The sequence below is a fragment of the Sturnira hondurensis genome, unplaced genomic scaffold (assembly GCF_014824575.4).
Source record: "Sturnira hondurensis isolate 20B ecotype Veracruz unplaced genomic scaffold, ASM1482457v3 Scaffold0018728, whole genome shotgun sequence".
Lineage (NCBI taxonomy): Eukaryota > Metazoa > Chordata > Mammalia > Chiroptera > Phyllostomidae > Sturnira > Sturnira hondurensis.
The window spans coordinates 14,504,120-14,526,590 of NW_028091359.1; the positions used below are offsets into that span (position 1 = coordinate 14,504,120).

The 22,471-nt window shown below is 37.3% G+C and overlaps 1 protein-coding gene across 5 annotated transcripts; it reads right to left on the reverse strand.

Moving 5' to 3' along the window:
• Positions 1-710: 710 nt before the first annotated feature.
• ZNF207 (zinc finger protein 207) lies at positions 711-20,379 on the reverse strand. Of its 5 annotated transcripts, none has more exons than XM_037070304.1 (13): positions 20,188-20,379; positions 18,856-18,982; positions 13,741-13,879; positions 12,040-12,207; positions 11,828-11,903; positions 11,280-11,327; positions 10,171-10,241; positions 8,666-8,823; positions 7,827-7,919; positions 6,612-6,854; positions 5,645-5,804; positions 5,316-5,499; positions 711-2,357 (listed from the first exon to the last, which is right to left on the reverse strand). In XM_037070304.1, the coding sequence occupies exons 1-12, from the start codon at positions 20,226-20,228 to the stop codon at positions 5,339-5,341; spliced, it is 1,485 nt and encodes a 494-aa protein (XP_036926199.1). In that variant the 5' UTR covers positions 20,229-20,379; the 3' UTR covers positions 711-2,357; positions 5,316-5,338. The 5 variants fall into 5 exon arrangements, with proteins under 5 accessions (XP_036926199.1, XP_036926198.1, XP_036926197.1 ...); XM_037070303.1 differs by lacking the exon at positions 711-2,357 and adding an exon at positions 4,658-5,098; XM_037070302.1 differs by lacking the exon at positions 711-2,357 and having other exon boundaries at positions 4,658-5,499.
• Between the last annotated feature and the right edge of the window lie 2,092 nt (positions 20,380-22,471).

Here is a 22,471-nt window from a genome sequence, read left to right on the forward strand (position 1 = left end):
AGGCACACACACATTGATATTTCCTCTTCCTATCTTTCTCCTTCCTCCCCCTCTCAAAATAAAAATAAAAAATTAAAAAGCACTACATTCAAACCTAGTATTTCCCCACAAAAAAGGCCAAGGGGAAAAGTTGAAGATACTTAAAATATTTGGGATCTCCAAGTCCTGCTTTCCCTGTATCCTATGCATTACTTTGAATTAGGTTCATAATAGGGAATACCCAAGAGCCAAGATATTAAAAGTATTGTTCTGAAAATTCAAATTACAAAATTGTGCATACCACCATGTTCATGACACTATATACATTACTAAAGTAACTGCTTATTTACCAAGAAATGCCACACAGAAAATTAGATGGTTCTATGCTAGAAAAACAAAGGGTTATTTATTAAAATGATTTAGATGACAAAACACTAGGAAGGGGGGGAAGCAGTAACCTTCACTAGTATTCAAGTTATAAGCAAGCAAGCAGAAATATAATTAGGGGAATGTTTACTTACAAAAATCTGCTTTATAGTCATTAGTCTTAGAACTGAACCCTTCCTTCCCTTGTTTTACAAGACTTTTCTGTAAGTCACAGTAAGAGAAAATCGGTTTCATTTTGGAAAAACATACAAAGGTTATTTAATACTAGGTAGGGAAATCCATCTTTTGAAAAAGGCATGCCTGATTTATATAAACTTTTAGAGTTCATGTTTTGATTTTTTTAAAATGTCCTAACCAATACAAGTGTGTATTTTACCTCCATAAAGAGGTGACTTCAACATTTCCTTTCGTTTACCAAGATTTACTAGTGGATGTTAAGAGACACTTGAAAGTTACTTATTTCTTAAAATCTTATTTGTCTGAATCACAGACCTGGAGATAGCAAAAAACCCTACATCTTAAGTATCATCTTCAGCAAATTATGCCATCCTCAGAAAATCCCTCTCACCCCTTGTACATACATGTATGAGTTTATTTCAACTATAATTATTTTATCTATCCCTATTAGAATTAGAACAAGCAGCTTCACTCTTAAACATTGAGGGATGGTGCCAAAGAAAACAACTCCAAATAAGGAGTCTAAAAAGGTATAATTACTAAGGCTATAAAATATTCCAATGGAATATTTTGGTGACTAAGTTTTTTTGAAACATTAAAATCTTTTTTCCCATGACTTGATTACACAGAAAAGCATGTGAAAGGTAAACAGGTGAAAATTTAGAATTCATTTAATGTGTATTTTTTTCTTTATGCTTCCAAGAATTAAAATGACATAAAAAAAACACAATCCCAGGTTTGCCAAACATTGATTGTACTCTATGTTAACTGTTACTGCTCAGAGGAAAAAGCTATCTAAATAAATGGTGGCTCAAACACAGGAAGGAACAAAACCCAAGTTTATGTTTTGGCCTCTCTTCTAATTCCCTCTTCACCACCTAACAACATACAAACATGGACACACCCACCTTTTCTCACTATATGAAAGCAAATTTTAGTTGAAAACCAATGTCGATACTTCTCATGTACGCAGATTGTATAAAACATTGACACTAAGGCTGAAAATGAACCTCAAAATAATCGTTTCAAAACCACAGTTCAATATACAAACTTTTCACTTAATACAATTTTCGTTTGGCCACCTGAGTATCAGTAACCTATCCATACTGACAGGTCTGTAATACCCAAATTTTCATTACCTTGAATGTGTAGTGTATATGCATACATACCACACACAGATCACCTTCCCACTTTTCACAGGGCTCTACATTAACATTTGCTCTAATGTGGTGAGGTTTGAAGAATATTAAGTCACGAACATATCCAGGTAACCTTTCAACCTACTATTATGTTCAATGCATAACTTTGGAATTAAGTATGCATATTTCAGTGCCCAGGAGCATTTCCAATAAACTTATACTTGAGGTTAAATTTAATACTTTCAAGAGCAAATAACCAGTAAGACTTTCCTAAAAGTAAAAAGTGGAAAATTTTAACAGAAACATTTCATGCCTCCAAATCAAAAACGTCAAATTTTGTCAATATACTAAAACTACAATATAGCAATACCAGCTTTACCAAGGCTGTTAAATATTATACGACACAAAGTAAGTTACATATTAAATACTTCTTGTTTAGTAACACCACAGTCAAACATGAATATTAATATAGAGCCTTCTCTGCCAAAAGAGTATAAAAATCCTACGTTTAATTAAATTTAGGGGCCTTCACCAAACTTGCTGCAAGTTTGGGGACATAAATATCCAACAGCCATCAAGCTGTGAAAGCCCCTATAAGGAATAAAATAAATCCCACTTGCCTCAGACTGAACAGGGCAACACTGAGACTCAGCCTCAGCCTGTCCTATGGCAGGGCTATAGGAAGAAGAAAATTTTAATTTTAGAAAAACATTACCCAATTAATTTAAAAGACATGCATTAAAAAAACCCCAATGATCAAGCAAGCAAAGGAAAAAATAGCTCTTAAAAAAAAAAAAAACAAAAAAAAACTACTGTCCACTATAATTCTACTGAGACCATAATTATTTTTGTTGGGATCTCCCCCCCAAATACCTGTTTAATTAAGCCGAGTTTAAGTTCAATATGTAACTTGATCAGTAGAAAAGAAGCACACTAATATTATCTCCCCCATTCCTAACAGTAAACGTGTGATATATTACTAAAACATTAAGTATTCAAATCAAATGATTCCAGTAGCCACTCAAAAGTTGTCCTGCTGGTCTTGTTACTGTCATACAGTAGTAAAATCTATACAATAGAAACTAGTGCCAGACAAATGTTTAAGTCATTTTTTTAAATAAAAAGGTGATTTTAAGAGTAGATATAAGGCAGAGGACTAGGTAGCAGGCCCATTAATCTTGCAACTTCCTAAATTATGGCAATCACAATGCCTGCCTGAAAATATTTAATCTCCAAAGTCTTCTATAACGGCAGACAAAGTTTACTTCGGTCAACTCTATTACTTAAGGAAGCATGTGTCAAAGTAAGAGTTAATTATTTCAACATAATTTGTTCCACTCATGATTGATTTAACCATACTATGGACCCCAGAAGCAATTAAGGTATTTTCTAGAAGCTTAATTATGCTCTGATGCATGCACACATTATACCTTGAAAATATCAAATGAGTGCCACCTGAGCCATATGCCTACAGAACATAAGAGTTGGTGTACTCGTTTTTAAAATGCCATAATTAACAATTTGAATTGACTTTTAATGAGAATTCTACCACTTACTTAAAAGTGGTAATATTTTCTCCCCTCAGACTTCAAAAAGCAATAAATGTGAACCTAAAATTATCAGCCCTCTTTGCATTAAATGCAAATAAAGCTTTACATAATTTTTTAAACACCATGCCACATTTACCTCAAAGATTTTCAACATGTTTTTCTTTGGCAGTGTAAATATCCTGCCAAATTCCAAAACTATTTCAGTAAGCAGGCATTTGGTGGTGGTGGTGGTGGTGGTGGTAGGGGAAGAAGAGGTGGGGCTACGAGGCTTGGAAGCCAGGAAGAGGATGAAATTCATTGTTGCTGATACCTGGATGTTGCCCTTTCTAACTACAGAATTTTCTGAACCTCAATGGTGTCACAGCACAGGAGCTATAAAACCACTGAAGCAAAATATCAGACTTAAAATAGCACCCAACTCTGTAATGGGTCTGTAATATACTCGTAATGTTTAGTTTAAATAAATGAATTTACTTGTCACTTAACATATACAGACCCATTTATGACGACTAAAACATTTTCCAACAAAGCTTTTTTAAAAAGAAAACTTCAGATTTCATGTCGTGTATCTCACACCTTGGTATAATGGTTAAAAAGAAATGTTACCATTTTCTTAGAAGTCTTAACTTTATATTAAGGAAAAACTGAATATAAAGGTCCTTATATATTAATAATTATGCTTTGTAAGTCATTTGATATTTAAATAAGAATTTATCCGGCACAAAATTAAAAAATGAATGTCAAAAAAGGTTCAACAGGAGCTATTATGTACTTACAACACAAAATACTAAATAACAGCAGTCACCTCTACAGAAAAGCTTTCCATCAGAAAACAGTGACATTCAAATTTCCAAGGATGAAAAAGTTAGTAAAGCCATTTAGGCCTAATAACAAAAGGCAGCCAAGTAATCAGATATAATCTTCTAAGAGTGTAATAAAATAAAAATGTTCAAATCTCCACTCGTTAACCATCCTAACAGAGACACATTTAGATTCTTGACATTACACTCGGAACATATACCAATCCATTAACAGCATAAAAAGCTATTACTGCTCACACCTAAGCTTCTAGAAGTTTGCACCTGAAAAGCTTCTGAGGTCCACGCAGTACTGCATACCAAAAATAATCAGAAGGAAATGAATGGTCTGGCACTAGGCTCTAAATGTCATCAGCAGGAAAGAGGAAACAGTAAGGACCACAATTTAAGTATCTATGACATCTAACAAGTATTGACACCAAGGGGATAAAAAGATGATACAATATAGATTTCATCTCTCTCATGTAGTGATTCATACGTATCTAAATTTTTCTGTTAACAAAACCGCTAATGTACAATTCTATATATTCTGTCCAATTTAAAACATGCAGCTAAGGAACAACCTATAGTTCAAAGACAGAATCCAATGATTCAACACTGCATTTGTGACTATGAGTTTTATTATGTGGACACCTAATGTGGCATGCATCTGTACAAACCTTTCAGATAGTGGTCCACAGCTGGGTTATGAATAAAAAGGCATAAATTTTTCTCTCATTTTATTACAATGAAGTTTAACAGTACAGAAAAGTCACATGACCTTGATGGGTCCGATTTCATAAACCCTGCAACATGAGGAACTCTAAATACATTAAATATTGTTACACATTCAGACTTCCAATGTACAGGTACTTGGAAACAGTTACAGCCCTCACCAAGCTAGGTTGGGGACATGAAGTCCAACAGCATCTGAAATGCTGTGAAGGCATAACTTTACAATAGCAATGTAAGCTTACAGAACTTGCCTTTATTAAGGTGGTATGTTCATGTAATTCCAGCGCCTTCACAATATAACGAACCAAATTTACTATACTTCACTTCTAAAAACCTAGATGAAACATGAAAAAGAAGCCATACAGTATAAATTGCAACTTCAGGAAAAGTTCCTGTTTTATTATTCCAAATAATTTTTCCCATGTAAAATAAATGTCCAATAGTTCCTGGTATGTGGGAAGATAATTTTTGTTAAAGTCACAATGAAGCCTTATTGACGGAAGCTTGGCTATATAAACAGCACAAGTTGAGAAAAGGTTTAATCTCCAAACCTATTAGACTGGATGAAGTGAGATCAGTATCGGCCACCTTGCGACATTACAGGAGGTCTCATTCCCATTGGAGGTCGAGGAGGCCCACCTTGGTAAGGGGGCACCATTGGCGGTCCCTGCCCATATGGTGGCATAGCACCAGGAAGGTAACCTGGCATGCCTTGATGATGACCACCATACTGACCTAAAAAACACATTTAAAACACAAAAAATAGATTGAGTTGGCCCATGCATCGTACTTTTAAATGCAATATATTTTGCAGATAAATTTATTCCATGTGTATACCCAAAAAATCCACTAGAAATAATAAACACAAAAAGAGGAATACCATGAGGCGGCATTGGGGGTCTCATTCCTTGTTGCTGTGGGATGCCTGGCTGTGGTGGCATCATACCCCCAATTGGTCCAACTGGTGGATTACCAATGGGAGCCTGTCCTGGACGAGGAAGGTTACGTTGATATTTAGGTAACTGTGCCCTTCTCTCTTCCTAGGAATAAAAATAAGCAGGATGTTAAACACCTAAATGCAGAGACTTATTAAGCATAAAGGCAAGCATCTAAAATGTTACAGAATATTTTTTTTAAAGTGTATCTTTACTTCTTGACCATTACTTTTGTCCCACAAACCAGTTCAACTACTTAAAATCTCAACACCTTGTCCTGACTGGTGTGGGTCAGCAGGTTAGGCTTTGTCCCGCAAACCAAAAGGTAGCCTGTTCAATTCCCTGTCAGGGCACATGCCTGGGTTGCAGGTCAGGTCCCCAGTTGGGGAAATGTGAGAGGCAACCAACTGATGTTTCTCTTTCTCCCTCCCTTCTCCAAAAATAAATACATAAAATCTCTAAAAATATTAATACCTTAAGAAAACCTCATGTATTTTCATAGTTAAGACACAGACACCAATTTTAGAATTTGTAAATTGTTTCAGCAAGGCACCTAGTTAAGATACATGGCTTTAAAAATATGCAGTTTCTACCACTCACTTCACTATTTCTTCAATTTACTTAAAAATCTATGTTTAACTAAACTGATTTTTAAAAGCAAGAAGCCAACTTACTGTCTTTTTAGAAATAGTCTGGTGGGAGCGAATGCATCTCAGATCAAAACATGCACTATTCACTTTATTTTGGCTACTATTTTGTGGTTCTTAAAATTCAAAATGGTAAAAACCACTTAATTATTATTAAATCAAACCAGTAAAACTATCACTGTACAAATTAACACTTGTCAAATGGACAAGCTGGTACAATTATATTCAACCAAACTCTGACAGTAAAAAACTGTGAACAACTTACCAGTGATATATCCTCATCGGGATGGATCAACTTACTGGTTGCACTGGTTGTTGTAAGAGTAGCAGGCTTACTTGTTATTGAAGCCGCTGGTTTAGCTGCAGTGCTATTTGTTGTACTAGTGGTTGAAGCTGTAGACTGTGTATAAGCAGGAAATGTAGGCTTCGGGGGTTCTGTAGTCGTTGCAGGAGTACTATTTAAGGGCTTGAAGTCTGTACCAACAGGTCCTTGGACAGCTGCCTGAGCCTGTAAAATACAATTTTTCATCAACAAAACCCCACACTGAGTATATCAACTACCAATTTAAAAATAAGACATGAATATTCGATAAAGGACTAACCCTAAATGAAAATGAAACAAAGCTAACATGATAAACACTCCTCAAAATCAAGACAACATGTAAGAGTATCAAAATGTGCTGGGCCGCAGTCACACCCAGAACACAGCATTGGAACAACAAAAAAGACTGCATATTGAACTTCTCATGTCATCTACCTCCTCGCCAAGTTCTTTAATTTATAAAGCTTTGTATTTATTCCAAATTGATGAAATATACTTATTATATAATGGAATAGCAAATGTTCTATTTTTACTATTCTAAATTAGTTGTTTAATTAATCTACCAAGCAGCTCAAAACTCAAAAAGGTTAGAAATTACAGAATACAAATGTTTGAATAAATTTCAGTTACTAGGCATTGCATAATTAATATTAATGGTGACACATTAAAATGTCTTCTGGAGATATTATTTATGTAAGTAATATAATACCCTCCCAAATAACAATGGCTGGTGTTTAGAAGGATCTCTCAAGTATAAAATTACCAGTAATTAATGGTTTACACTTTGTGTAATGCCCCACATGTAAAAATGTAAACTAGGACTTTAGAACCAAATGCAAAGTACTAAATTTCCTTATATTATCTGTGATGCATTAAACAGCTTGAATCAAAACAGCTTAATCATGCATCAGGCTAATCATTGGCTACTATAAGGCATTTACTGCTCACATGCTTTTAACCCTTTAGAACCATAGAAGTTTAGGGTGCTTTTTTTCTCAGTTCAATTTTTCAAATACCACTGATTTATATATCATTAATCTTAACTTTAAAAAAATTACATAGTGTATTTTTTGGGAAAAGTTTTAGTTTTAAAGTAGGGTCCAAAGGGTTAAGTTATAAAGCCATTTTAACAACTTTAAACTGCAACTTCCTGCGTACTTGTGCTGTGCTAGGAAACAGAGCTTTAGAAGATGCAGACAGACTTTCTGAATTGGATGAAGCTGTACTTGAGCTTGTTACAGGTGTCCCCATCTGTAGCATAAAAGAAAGGAAACAATGAAAAGTCTCCAAACAAATGGGTGAAAACAAGCCATGTGGTAGACTTTTTTTGGTATAGATTGCATACTTGTAAATGCAAAGTATAATGCAATCAAATCTGATTTATTTAATGAGACAGGCAGTTAATGCATTTACAATAAACAAAGAGACAATATGAGCCTCAAAAAATTAATTCTACACCAATAAACCTAGCTAACCAGTTTCTTTTCTAAAACTAATGTTTTGCAAATGTGTTATTTCAAAAATGATACCTTCAACTGAGAATAAAGATTAACATTTTAACACTCTTCCAGCAAGTGTGCAATACTGTAGCCTGTCACTGTTCTAGACTAAAAAAGCCGAACAAATGATCTGTTCAGGTCTTAGGATTTTCACCTTTGCCTTTAATTCCACTCATAGTTCAACAGGTAAAGGAGGACCACTAAACATAACATATTTGAGTCCCCCAAAATAAAACTTCATTTTTAACAAAAGCTAGAACAACCAGAGTTCAAAGCAATGAAAAAAATAACACTATCTTTGGCTCCAGTCAATCTTTATAAGTAGAGAAAATCAATGTATGCACAGAGAAGAAAATAAGCCACTTCTTACTATGCTTAATAAATTATACTACAATTATAAAGAAAAAATTGACCTGTGAAAATTTTCAAGGATTTTTGTAAACAACTGCATTTTACCTTTAAATAAAAGTGCACTCCTTCCCAGGAATTTCAACTTACCTGCCCCGCACTGGGGAAAAGAGGCTTAGTAACTGGAGGCTGTGGAGCAGGAACTGTTGCCGTTGGTGCAGGTGGTCTATTCAGAATACCTGGTGCTGAAACAGCCTGTGCTTGAGTCATTGGAGGAATTCCAGGACGTGGAACAGGAGGGGGCATACCTGTAAAGAAATGTTGGGAAGGGGACCCAATTGTTGAAGCATTTAGTTCAGAAAATAGTTATTTCCCCAAAACTTTGCTGTTGCTATATGCCACATTAAAAATGCTTCCTTACTATAAAGTCACTAACAGACTTCTGAACTCAATGAAATCCAAAGAACTTGGGCATTTGAGCCTTGGAATAATCGTGCCTCAAACTTTCTATTCCTTTGTATTGTTCAGAATTTTGGGAAGTGAAAGAAAGGTATTACTAGAGATCCTGTTTGTAGGCAAAGCAGCAATTAAGCTTAACTGGTAATGATTCAGCAAACCTTTTGAAACATAAAGAAAATTACATCAATTATCTAACAGACAGACTTTCCCTGAAGGCTAATGCAAATTACAGTAAAAACCTGCTAAGTCATATACCAGTAAACTTTCCAGAAAACCAAGTTATCCATTTAAGCATTTTAAACAAATTTTCCTAAAATGTATCGCTCGTGCAATCTTTAAACTTCCTCAATATAACTGAAAACTTACTGCACATTATCAAATAAACATTGGTTATTATTCCGTATCACTTTAAATGCCCCAAATTATCTTGAAGCATTCTGTATGTGCAGCTGTTCACTGTAAATTAATGGCTGCACTGACAATTATCAACTATCACTTGAGTACTTCTAAACCTACTGATGACAACCAAAATTTGCAAAGATTAAGTATAAAAAAAGCAGGGCAACCAAATGAGAGATCTTAAAGGGCTCCATGGCACACTTAATTGGCTAACAAAATTCCTTTCCCCACATTACAGTCTCAAAAGTCAACATACTTCATTTCTAACACTGCCTTGCAGCTAGAAGACCAATTACAGCGATTTCTGGCCAGTGATATGTAAAGGGCTAAAGAGCCTCTGGGAAAGTTACTTTGCTCTCTACTAAAAGAAAGAGACATTGATGCTGACACCCTTTCTTGCCTGACTGATCTTTGTTGCCAGAGTGACAAGCTTGAAGGAAAAGAGCTAAGGTTAATGAAGTAGAAAATATTCAAAATGTGGAGTTCTTGATGATCACCAAACTGCTGAATTTACCACTTCCCCTTTTGGTTGCCTGAGATATCCTCTTAATACCTCTATTCTTAATAATAAATGCCAAAATTGTCCAATACAGTTTGTTTGAATTCTCTATCACTTGCTTACTACTCATTTAAAATATTCCTAATGAAAATGACCACTCTTAAGTAAACGAACTTCAGTGCACAGGTTCTGTGACTCATTTTGGCTGCTTTGAAGCCTATTTTCACTATATTAAGACCAAAAAACAAACAAACACCACCACCAACAAAAAAACCTCACCCTGTCTAATATCTCATACCTGGTGGCATTCCAGGCATCAGAGGTGGTATTCCTGGTCCAGGTGGCATCATTCCACCCATTGGCATCATTCTGTTAGAAAGCAAATTTCAAGAAACAAATAAAGTTAATTAACAGTATAAACCACAGAAAATATTTTGGCTAAATCCCGAAACAATAAGACTCGAATTTGACCCCAATATTGAAATCAAGCTGTAAGAATACACAACACACAACAAGCCTATCAAAATACATCCTCTAAAAACCAGCAAACTCTCTTGGGTTTATGAGTAAGATTGGAAGGGGTGGGGCGCGGCTATTCAATTTTTGTTGACAAGACATTTAAAGTCATTAGGAATAATTACACACTAATATTTTAGTCTCAATATATACAAGTGGCCTCATCTAAAATATGCGCAACTGAAAAGCAGTATCACCTTTTGTCTCACTTGGAAAATACCCACACAGAATATGAGAAGAAATCACTATTTTAAAGTAGATTTTTCAAAAGGAAAATACTGAAGGTACATTGTGAATTTTTTTGGAGGAGCACAGAAAAACTACCACCAATATTAAAGATAATCAAAAGTAAACTCAGGTTGCTTAATTTTTACTTAAAATTAGTTACCTAACACTAAACCATGACTTAAACAACCCATATTTATTTTCCTTCACTGTCAGAGCTCATTTTCAAATACCAATATCCAATACACTTAAAAAATTACAAGTTTGTGAATTCTTGATTTAGACTTCTGTCAGATGATTAACTTCTACATATTGATTTAATTAGAAAACTTCAATTATCTTCTATAATAAAGCATGTAATTTGGCAAGATTATATATTCTTTCTTAAATACCAACACTGGTCCTATTTTTTAGCAGTTAGGAAAAAATAGCTACACATTTAAAAAATGCTTTATTTATATATAGACTTATTACTATTTCCTCAAAAGATGTTTTATTTCTATTTCCCTCTTTCAGAGACCTGTGTCAACCAGCTTGCAAGTTGTAGAAGTTTTAGTGAGGAAAGTTAGAAAATTTCTGAAGTCAACTGAATAGATATCATTAAACACACAAGAAAATGACATTATGATTATACCTCCTGAATTACATCATGAATGAGATGCTTACATGTTTTCACCGCAAAATGACTGGGTGTATTTTCTCTGATGATGCAATCTGTGAAAATGTATGACAAAATCAAAATCTAACTGTGATTTTCAAAATACAGCGGGAAAGTGTATTGTTTACCTGTCACATCCAACAACATTTAAGTAAAAGTGATGGGCACAAGCACCTCATATTTTTCAGCTCTTGATGATTTGGTAAGTAATAAATTATTTACAGAATTTGCTTCTTGTCACAACTCCAAAGTGTCATGGACAGTTCTGAATCTTAGAAACTCAAATCTACAACCAACTACTTTAATTATATCAGATGCAATTGAAGCACATGGCTGCCTACATATATCCTAAAACCCAAAAATCTATTCTCTTAACGACAAATGCAGATTCCTTACATTTATTGGTGGACCCATTTATTAAGACAATTTTAGTATTTGTAGAGCCCATACCTTTTAGAAGCAAAAAATACAAAAGTCACATTTAATTTATATAATACCCAAGTTGAAAGATCATTACTAGGCACAAGCCCACAAGGAATTTAAAAAGTTTTCTTACCCAGGTGGCATGCCTGGCATAACTGGTGGCATCCCTGGCATCAGAGGAGGAACACCTGGCATTAATGGAGGTATGCCTACAAACAATTTCAACAACAAATCACAAATTAATACTGAAGAGTTAGAGTTAGGAGGGAGAATTTAATACTGCTACACTGCATCAACAAAACCCTAATTATGTTAAATTGCAAGAAGCCCTGTACGATATGCTACCTGGAGGCATTCCTGGTGCTCCTGGAACTGGCGGTAGTCCTGGCTGTGCCATTGGAGGGATATAACCTTGTTGGGGTTGTACAGGCTGTGGCTGAAATGAAGTTGAAGCTGCAGAGTCATCATCATCATATTCATCAGAATCATCTTGTTGCTTCTTTTTTTGACTTTCTGTTAAAAAAGTTTTAATTAATTTCCCCACTGGGAGAGAAGCCCTAAGCAAATTTAAAACATTCAACATTTTAAAAACTCATGTCAGTGCAGCCTTGGCTGGTGTAGCTCAGTGGATTGAGCGGGGGCCTATGAACCAAAGGATTGAGGTTCGGTTCCCAATCAGGGCACATACCTGGGTTGCAGGTCAGTTCCCAGCAGGGGATACACGAGAGACAACCATACATTGATATTTCTCTCCCTCTCTCCTTCCCTTCCCCTCTAAAGACCAAAACACCCCACAAACAAAAACCATCAAAACAAACAACCCACCCCAAAAACCCACAACTAAATAAAGTCAGTGCAATTAGTTCATGAGATTTTTTTCTTCCAAAAGTACTTCAGCTAATACTGTTCTGTACTTTTCAAATGTGTTTTCAACCTGTATTAAGCAATTACCTATTCTATTAAAAGTAAAAATAATTCTTCTAAATCAGTTTTATTTTTAAAAATTTAAACTATGACAAAGAGGTCTGACCTCTCTGTAATGAACACTTTGCAAAACAAATTCCCCTGTAATGCCTTGACAGGTATAGGTATTGATTAGGTGTTATCACACAAAGCGAAAAGCTCACTGGTTTGATTTCAAGTCGGGGCAGAGCCTGGGTCACAGGATGCATCCCCAGTAGGGGTGTGTGTGACAGATCAATGTTTCTATCACACATCAATTGTTTCTCTCCCTCTTTCTCCTCCCTTCCCCTCTAAGAATAAAGGGAGGGATGCCCTGGCTAGTGTAGCTCAGTGGATTGAGCATGGGCCTGTGAACCACACGATCACGGTTTGATTCCCAGTCAGGGCACATGCCTGGGTTGCAGGCCAGTTCCCAGCAGGGGACTCATGAGAGGCAACCATGCATTGATACTTCTCTCCTTCCCTTCCCCTCTAAAGATAAATTTTTAAAAAAAAGGAATAAAGGGAGGGAGGGAGGGAGAGATTCCATAGGTGATGAATAACAGCTTCTATATTCCAAGTCAAAAAATTTTTTAAATTACACAATTAGTGGTTACATAAATCAAAACAAGCTACCTTTACTTTCAAAGGTTAACATTTGTTAACTCCACTTGGAATTCAGTTATGAATAAAAATCCTGAAAATATCTGGAACGATCCAAATGGTATTACATATATACAAATCAATACACAACTTCAAACACAAGACAAACTCAAAATTCAAATTCTGAATAAATCTAACATCTATCATTAAATTTTTATTTGAAAGTAGCATAAATAAATAGATAGATAGACAGATAGATAGCTACCTAGCTAGCGCAGCACTGGCTGGTGTAGCTCAGGGACCAAAGGGTCACCAGTTCAATTCCCAGTCAGGACATGTGCTGGGGTTGTATGCCAGTCTACAGTGGGAGTGGGGGGGTGGGGGTGCGAGGGTGCGCGTGCAACCACACATTAATGTTTCTCTCCCTTTCTCCCTCCCTCCTCCTCTCTAAAAATAAATAAAATTTTAAAGGAAATAAAAAGCATACATCTTAATATTTACCCTGTGTTTTCTGTTCAAGAAGTCGTCTTCTCTCATCCATGTCTTTTTCTGGAATACCTTCCATACCGTATATTTCCAACTCTATGTCTGTTCTCCCAGGTATTGCATTTGGTACAGCATCTATTGTCTCTTTATGCACCTAACATTAAAAAAAAAAGAAAGAAAACTTCTATCAGTCAAACTGCCTAGTCTTTTTAGAGAGTAATTTCAAATTACTCAAACAGTATGATGGTTAAGAGACTGGTTCTACAGTAATACTATTTAAATTCAATCTCCAGTTTTGCTGCTTGCTAATCATGTGAGATTGGGCAAATCACTTGACCTCTCTAAACCTCAGTTTATTCCACCCATATAGTACCTAACTTCTAGTGTCATTTTTCAATATAGTGTATACAAAAAGCACTTGGAAAGATATCTAACACACAGTAAGGAATCAATAAACATTACTTCAAATTTACCATATAATCTTACTTGCTTGAATTATCAGCAATTCAAGGTGATAATATACTCAGAAATTTCAAGTCTGAATTAAATAAAGCTTATGAAAGTCTTATTATATTGTGACTTAGAGTAAGCAAATTTCCCAAGAATGGATCTTGAGACAAACCTATAGTTATAAACTACTAGTGTCATTTACAATTGGCATCACAGCCCTGACCACTGTGGCTTAGTTGAAGCATAGTATCATAAACTGAAAGGTTGCGAGTTTCATTCCTGGTGTGGGCACACTTGTTTGGGGTGCATATAAGAGACAAGTGGATCAGTGTTTCTCTCTCACATTGATGTTTCTCTCTCACATTGATGTTTCTCTCATTTCCCTCCCTTCCCCTCTTAAACACACACACACAAACACTGGCATTACCAGTATCTTATGAGTAACTGTCACTATCTGATTTTATTTGGCAGGTCACAAAGGAAGTTTTTATTGTAAAACATTGGGAACCTAGAACTGTTTTTCAATGTATGGTTTCTGTTAGATCAGAAGTTTCTAACTCTCACCCTGGACGGGTAGCTCACTTGGTTAGAGCGCCGTCCCAATACACCAAAGTTTCAGGTTTGATCACTGCTCAGAGCACATATTGTGTGGTTGCCTCTTGCGTGCCTCCAATAGGGTACCTGGCCTGCAAGCCAGGTATGTGCCCTGATTGGAAATTGAACCAGCAACCTCTTGGTTCAGACTGGTAGGTACTCAATCCACTGAGCCACACCAGCCAGGGCTAAAGTCAACAAATTCTTTAAAAAAGTTTCTAACCCTCAAACGTGGAGAACTTTTGCCAGTAAGGTAAAATCCCTGTCTCTCCTGGTTTCTTCAGCAAAAGGCATCAACTTAGTGCTCAAGGACGTTAAAGCACTGTATTTTGCCTAGCCTATTAGCATCACCTGGAAGCTTTTTAGAAATGCAAATTGTCAGGCCCCAGCTGAGCCCAACTGAATCACAAACTCTTAGGTGGTGCTAGCAATCTGTGTTTTAATAAACCCTCCAAGTGATTCCGATGCATTAGCGCAAGCTAATGACTTGAGTGTATTTGTCCAAGTAACAGTTTTTCTTTCCTCCTAAGACACTTTCATGTAAGAAAATGAAAGAAAGCTAAGCTTTTTCTTCTTCTTAGAGACAAATCTGAAGGCTTCTAACAGTGGTATGGCAAATCAAATTCAGAAATTACCTTAATTTCTGATCAATCCTGAACAACCATGAAGAAAACTATGTAACAAGGGACTTAATCATTTTTCAAGTTTTTGGAATATATTACTATTCTTGACAAATTGCAGATGAAATAACTCATGTTCTTTAAAATTATATTCACACACTCATCAACTAGTCTTCAATACATTCTAAGTGTTAAGGACAAGAGTAAATACACTAATAAAAAGGCATAATGAGAAAAAATAACATTTACTTAGAATCTTTCCTATTAGTATGGTCTCAGTCAAAAAGATAGGAGCAAGCATGATGTCAGCCATCTACATCACTAAGATCCTAGATCTATCATCTACAAAATTCAAGGATGTGTCTGATTTAACTGGCATGCCCATCTCCCAGGATGCTAGGAAATCACAGCAAGACTCTATGTAACCAGAAGCACTTAGTCAATAAAAGGTGTTACTAGTAGTTTCTCAACTAATCTCCTTCCAGGTTTCACTCCATTTATCCACTCTTCTCTATAGCACAACTCCTTGGAAGAATGACTCTGTTTTCTTATTTTCTCCCTCCTCTTCTTTTTTAAAACTAGGCAAAGATCGATTTGTGTATAAGCAAAAACTGTAAAGTGGTGCAATATCCGAGAGGCTTGGGCTGAAAAATATTAGCAACCTAGATTTTTACCAGAATTATGAGCTATTTGAAAAAGCAGTCATAATATAAAACAGCAGCTCCTAGTAACTTCAAGTTTTATCTTCTTCAGAAGTTGACTCAACTCAGTATGCTTCTTTCTCAGAAATCTTTCTCAAGATCTGAAATGTCGTCATCATCGTACTCTGGTAGTAAGTGGTACTTTTTTCCTTCCACACTGTTTGGGCAGAGTTTCAGCTAGTCTCTTTTAAACTAGTCACTGTCTGCACTACGCTGGTTTAAGACATTGGGTAGCATTTGTCAGCTTTTTGTCTTGGCATGTCCTGTAATGCTGAAGTGTTCAGTGTCAGAGATTCCTGAACTTCAAGGCTGTTAAAATAGATCACTCTTCCTCAATTTGTGAACACATTCACCTTTTCAATACCCTAAAAAGAACTGAAGTCTTTTTACCATCTGCTGTAACTGTTCTGTGAACCACCTTCTTTCTGCCAGCACTTCCTTTTCCCAACTCTGCGCACTTGTGCCTGCAGTTTGGAGTCTCTTCTGGTTCATGATAGTTTCTTTCATCTTGCTGGAGAGGAAATGGGGATGCTCAGGAGACTAGGGTTGGCACTGGGGTGGGGTGGGATCCTGGGCAGGCCAGCTGAGAATGAACTTTTACCTTCTCTTCAAAAGTACCCCAATGAGCCCTGGCTGGTGTAGCTCAGTGGATTGAGTGCAAGCCTGCGAATTGGACGATCAAGGTTCAATTCCCAGTCAGGGCACATGCCTGGGTTGCAGGCCAGTTCCCAGCAGGGGACTCATGAGAGGCAACCATACATTGGTAATCTCTCTCCTTCCTTTCCCCTCTGAAGATAAATAAATAAAATCTTTAAAAAAAAAGTACCCCAATGAACCTTTCATCCTCATCATTCTACGAAATCACTTTCAGAAAGTGACCAATGATGCGATCTTAGTCTGGTTCTTACTTTACCTACCAGCAGCATTTGACTCTCTGAAATAACTCTGGGTACTACACTCTTGGTGATCCTACCCTTTCGATCTCCATGAATGATTTATTTTAAACTTCTGACCTCCAAATGATGGGTGTGGCCCAACATGGAGTCCTGTGGTACTCACAACTCTCTTCTATCTACATTCTACTCCCTAAGACACGGCTTCAATCAGCCATCCTTATCCTTCCAAACTTCTATCTCCACCTCCAACCCTTCTGAACTAGACTTGTAGATCCAATTCTTATGTGACATATCCACCTGGATATTCAACAGATCCTTTCAACACTAACATACTCACACTCAAAATTAACATAGAAGCAGTCCAGGTGTCTTCATCCCTAAGCGTATTCTTCCTGCAGCTTTCATATCTCAGTATAAACTTCATTTTTCTCGTTGCTCAGATCAAAAACCCTCAGATCATCCTTAACTCTTTCCTTTCTCATCCTCCACATCCAATCCACCAATAAATTCTGGCTGTCACCATCATCTTTTGCCTGGATTACTCCAGTATCCTGAGTGTTCTCACTACAACCCTGCAGCTAGAATGACCCTTTTAAAATGTGTACCAGAGCAAGTTACATTCAAACCTCATTTTATTCAGAATTAATGAAAATGGCCTATAAGAGCCTGCAAGCCCTTCAACACATAAAACAGCACAGTGCTGTCCTTTCCTTATCCTTCAATATTGGAGAATGCTCCCGATGTGAGTAAGGGCCTTTCATTTGAAGAGTGCCTTACTTCCTTTCAGATGGCTGCCCAGATGGCAGTTTCTCACTCAGGCCTAACTTTTATGCCCCTCCTCATACTCTCTATCTAGTCTTAGTTTTCCGTATCATTTATCACCATAAGACAAATGGAATTATTTACAGGTTACTGTCCTCTACAATATAAATCTAAATATCACAAAGGTGACTGTCCCATCCACTACTGTATACTCAGTGTTGCCTATGTTCTGTTTTTGTACCATCCAATACATGCCACTCACAGGTGGCTATAATATGATTGAGGAATTTTTCCTTTTAAATAACCACACGTAACTTAGTGACTTCCTAAGCATGTTGTGGGCTCTCAAGTATTTTTTAATGGAGCTTAAATTGTTGTAGTGACATAACTAGAGTGAAAAGAATCTATACAATTATTTTTAAACTCGGAAAGCAGCATCTTATTTTCCTCCCTGCTTCCTATCAACAGTAGTTTCCAATAAATTTTAAAGGAATAGAGATCTGCTCATCTCACATCTAAGGTCCAATTAGGCAAAAAATCCAGGAAGCTCTAAAACTGGCAAAAGTAGAAGAAATCATGTTGAATAAGACATAACTTAAGAGATCCTTAAAAATTACAAAGCTTTCTTAACCTAGTAGTAAAAGGACCCAAGAAATCAAGAAATTATTAAATGAAACGTTACTCCTCTAAAGAGGTCCTGGAATAAATTGTTGTAATGGCACCTAATTATGTCCTCATTCTTATGGGATTACAACTGGTCAGACTGACCACAAATTTAAATCATTGATCACTGCTCTGTAATTCAAATACTGAGGAGATAAATCCTGTTGTCTCAACCTGTCACCAACCTAAGATATAAAATAGTAATTTAAAAATAAGTACAAATAAAAACTCTTTAAACATAAAAACTCAATTGTTTATCTTCTTGGGGGCTAAAGATGATTTTTTGTTTGTTTTTAAAGCTAACTGGCTGTCCTATCATCTTTTGCAATAAACAACAAAAACAAGAAACCCCCTACAACTGTCAAGAATTATTCAGGATCTATTTTTAAAATTTCCCCCAAACTACAGGAGAGTAAACATCAAATACAGGAGAAAAATCCTTACCTGCATGCAATGTATAGCCAAGCCAGGTCCTGTGTACAATTTTTTATGACATATGTGGCATTTAAAATGTTTTGCTTTTTGGTGCTGTATAAGGATCTTCTCATCATCAAAATCTCTATTGCAATACCTGGTCAATATTGTTAAGATATAAAAATAACACACAATGACACTGCCTATTAAAGTCTGTCATATGATAAAAGAAATGACATTAAACATGGGAACAGCTAAAACCAAAAAGGTATTTTACAGACGTTTTGCTTTTGATATTTATTATATAATTAAGGATTAATTTGCCATGCAATTTTAGCATATTTCCTAGAAGCCCACCTTTTCTTCACCACCCCTAAACACATTTCAATGTAGTTTTGTGAAATTTCTGTGTTCAACAGATTTATGTAAAATTAACGGTTGTTTTCTTCAGCATTTCAACACTTAATTCAACACGCATATTCTGGACTGAAAAGGTTTAATGTAAAAAAAAAAATCCCCAACTCTATCAAAGTTGTTTTCAATTCTTAACGAATTTATGTTGCCAAGGATTGCATTTAAGCTCAGAGATGAACTGTATTAATAAAATTGAGAATTACCTCGCTAGTAATAATTTCCTAACATTAAAAAATTCGTACCTGTGTAACTACTATATAATAAATGCAGTTCTGTAACAAATTGTTTTTTTAGATATAAGAGGTATTTTTCATTCCTACAAAGCTAGGTAATAGACACAAGAAAACCCACTCTGCAAGAGTAACGCGTCTTGAAGACTAACGCGCCAGTTGGTGAGACGCGGAAGCTACTTCTTTCCCCCACCCGCGCAAAAAAAAAAAAAAAAAAAGGTTTGAAATCCCGGTTGACTACCCTAAGGCTTTACAAACCCAACCAATTCTACAAAAAAACCCACAAAACAAAAAACACCCACCCTACGGAGAAAGTGGGTGACTGACTCCAGAGGCACTCCCTACTCCTCCGTAGCGTCAGAGTATTGTAATACAAGTCCCTTTGCCGAAACGTCACCAAAACAACGGGGTATAACACAATAGTCCTTGGGGACACTGTCCTTGATGGAGGGGTCCAAGCCGCCTCCCAGTGGGTCAACACTCGCACCCAACGAAGCGTCTCCTGAGTCAAAGAATCCCACGACCCGTAACTGCCAGAGGCTCCTGCCCTTGCGACCTAGCTCCCGATCCGACTTCCCAAATCCGACTCCAGCCACCAAGCCACCCACCTGAGGCCTAGATCCCACTTTCCGCCATAGGCCCTAGCCAGGCCTCCCGGTCCCAATCACCACTAACCCGCGCCCCAGCTCGGCCACGACTTAAAACTGACAAAGGATACCAGCACCACGGCTTCAGCTGCTTCTTCTTCTTGCGACCCATAACTGCGCTCTACTAACAAAATAAAAAGGGAGGAGAAAATAAGCAGGAAAACGAGGCCAAAATCGCTCACTTTTCCGACCCAACCGCCACCACCGCGTCCCGCAGGAAACAGGCACAAAATGGCCGACGACCTCGTTCGCTGCTCTGCCTCCCGTCAGGCACTGCGGCCGGAGGCGGTGCCAAGCAGGGAAGAGTCACATGATACCGGCCTCCACCCTGAGTGGGCGGGGACTCACTGCCTCCGAGAAGTGGTCGCCATGTTTTCAGTTTAATAGATCTTTGCTCGCCTCGTCGCTTGGTTGTTGATCCTTTCCGGTTTTCTTTGTAAAGGAGCTGGCAACCTAGATTTGCTGAGAAACTCTCGAATTGAAGGGGGGAAAAATTGAAAACATTACCAGCGTAATTAAGGGCAGACCATAAAGATAATTGAGACAGCGCCCAATTTTCTATTTTGTATCATTTCCCGGATTAGTCCTTTTTGTAGTTAAGTGTTGAACATGCTTACTTAAAATGCTTAGTGGAAGAAGTTGCAGTCACCGATTGGTGACTGATTAAGCAACGCAGTGTGATCAGCGGGGTGTTGAGGAAAACTCGAGGTTCTGCGGCACGGCGTGGGGGGCGGGGGGAAACCCTTACACTGGGCCGTCTTTGGGTGTCAAGAAAGGTTTCCTGTAGGGTCAGTGAGAAGACGCGATGTGGAGGGCAGTTATCTCACTAAGAGCAGAAAGTGCAACCCTTTGAGGCTGAGCGCATGGAAAAACTAGTGGGGCTGGAGCTCAAAGTAAGGGGGCTGGTGGCAAGAGAGAATGACTTATAGAAAATCCCAGAAGCAGTCTGAGGAGTTGGGCTTCATGCTGAAGTCTTTCTGAAGCAACAGGAGTTTTAAGCCTGCGGAGGTTTGCACCTGAGAGACAGTTAATCTATCTCTCTTAACTATTGTTACATATATCCATTGCATAGATTTAATGTCATGACTAGCTTGGCAGGTATGGCTTAACATTTGTTACATACAAATGCCTATGCGCCCAGTATTATGTAACAATATTTAAGAAAAGAGTTTATATCTCTTAGATCAGCTGCAATCTCCGCCTAAATAGGACAGTTAGAGAACAATGCAGGTTTATGAGATAGTGTTTGGGTTCATTTTTCAGCAGTGCCAATGCCTACCTGCATGACTTTGGGCAAGCCATATAAACTTCCTCTGCTGCACTTAGAGAGCAGAGCATAGCGCACAGAAGTAACTATTAATGTAACCTTTATGTTACTATTAAAAGGGAAAAATAATGACAGGCATCAGTGAATCACTTGCTGTGTGGTAAATTTTATATGACTTGTTTTCAACATTCTGCGGTGTAGGTCCCATTATTGTCACCCTGTTAATAATAGATGAAAAGAGGCTTAAGAAAGTTGAAGCAGTGCCCTGGCTGGTGTGGTTCTGTGGATTGAGCTAGTATGGCCAGGAACTGGAAGGACAGCAGTTGGATTCCCAGTCAGGGCACCCGCCCGGGTTGCAGGCCGGGTCCCTGTTGGGACACGTGTGAGAAGCACCTATGGATGTTTCTCTCCCTTGCTTTCTCTCTCCCTTCACCTCTCTCTAAAAAATAAGTAAAATCTTTTTTTTAAGATTTTATTTATTTATCTTTAGAGAGGAAGGGAAGGAGAGAATATCAATGTATGGTTGCCTCTCATGGGTCCCCCACCAGGAACTGGCCTGCAACCCAGGCATGGGCCCTGACTGGGAATCGAACCGCGATTGTGTGGTTCACAGGCCCGCGCTCAATCCACTGAGCTACACCAGCCAGGGCAGTAAGTAAAATCTTAATAGAAAAAAACTTAAAGTAGTTTATTCCTTTATTCAAGGTCACAGGATTAGTAAGTGTAGAGCTGAATCAGATTTGCGTTTTAAAGAAACCACGTTGGCCACACTGTAAACAGTGGATTGGTGGAGGCTACAAGAGAGGCCAGTTGTAGGGACTGTGACAGTAATCTGGGTGAGAGAAGAAACTGATCTGAAGTACGATAGTGCCAGCAGGAAGTCATTTATTCTTCCTAAAATAAACTAGCAAGCAAGATAATTTCATTTATTTATTTATATTTTAATATGTTTTATTGATTATGCTATTACAGTTGTCCCATTTTTTCTCCCCTTTATTCCCCTCTGCTCTGTACCCCCTTCCTACCAGCACTCCCCCACCTTAGTTCATGTGCATATGTATGGGTCACACATATAAGTTCTTTGGCTT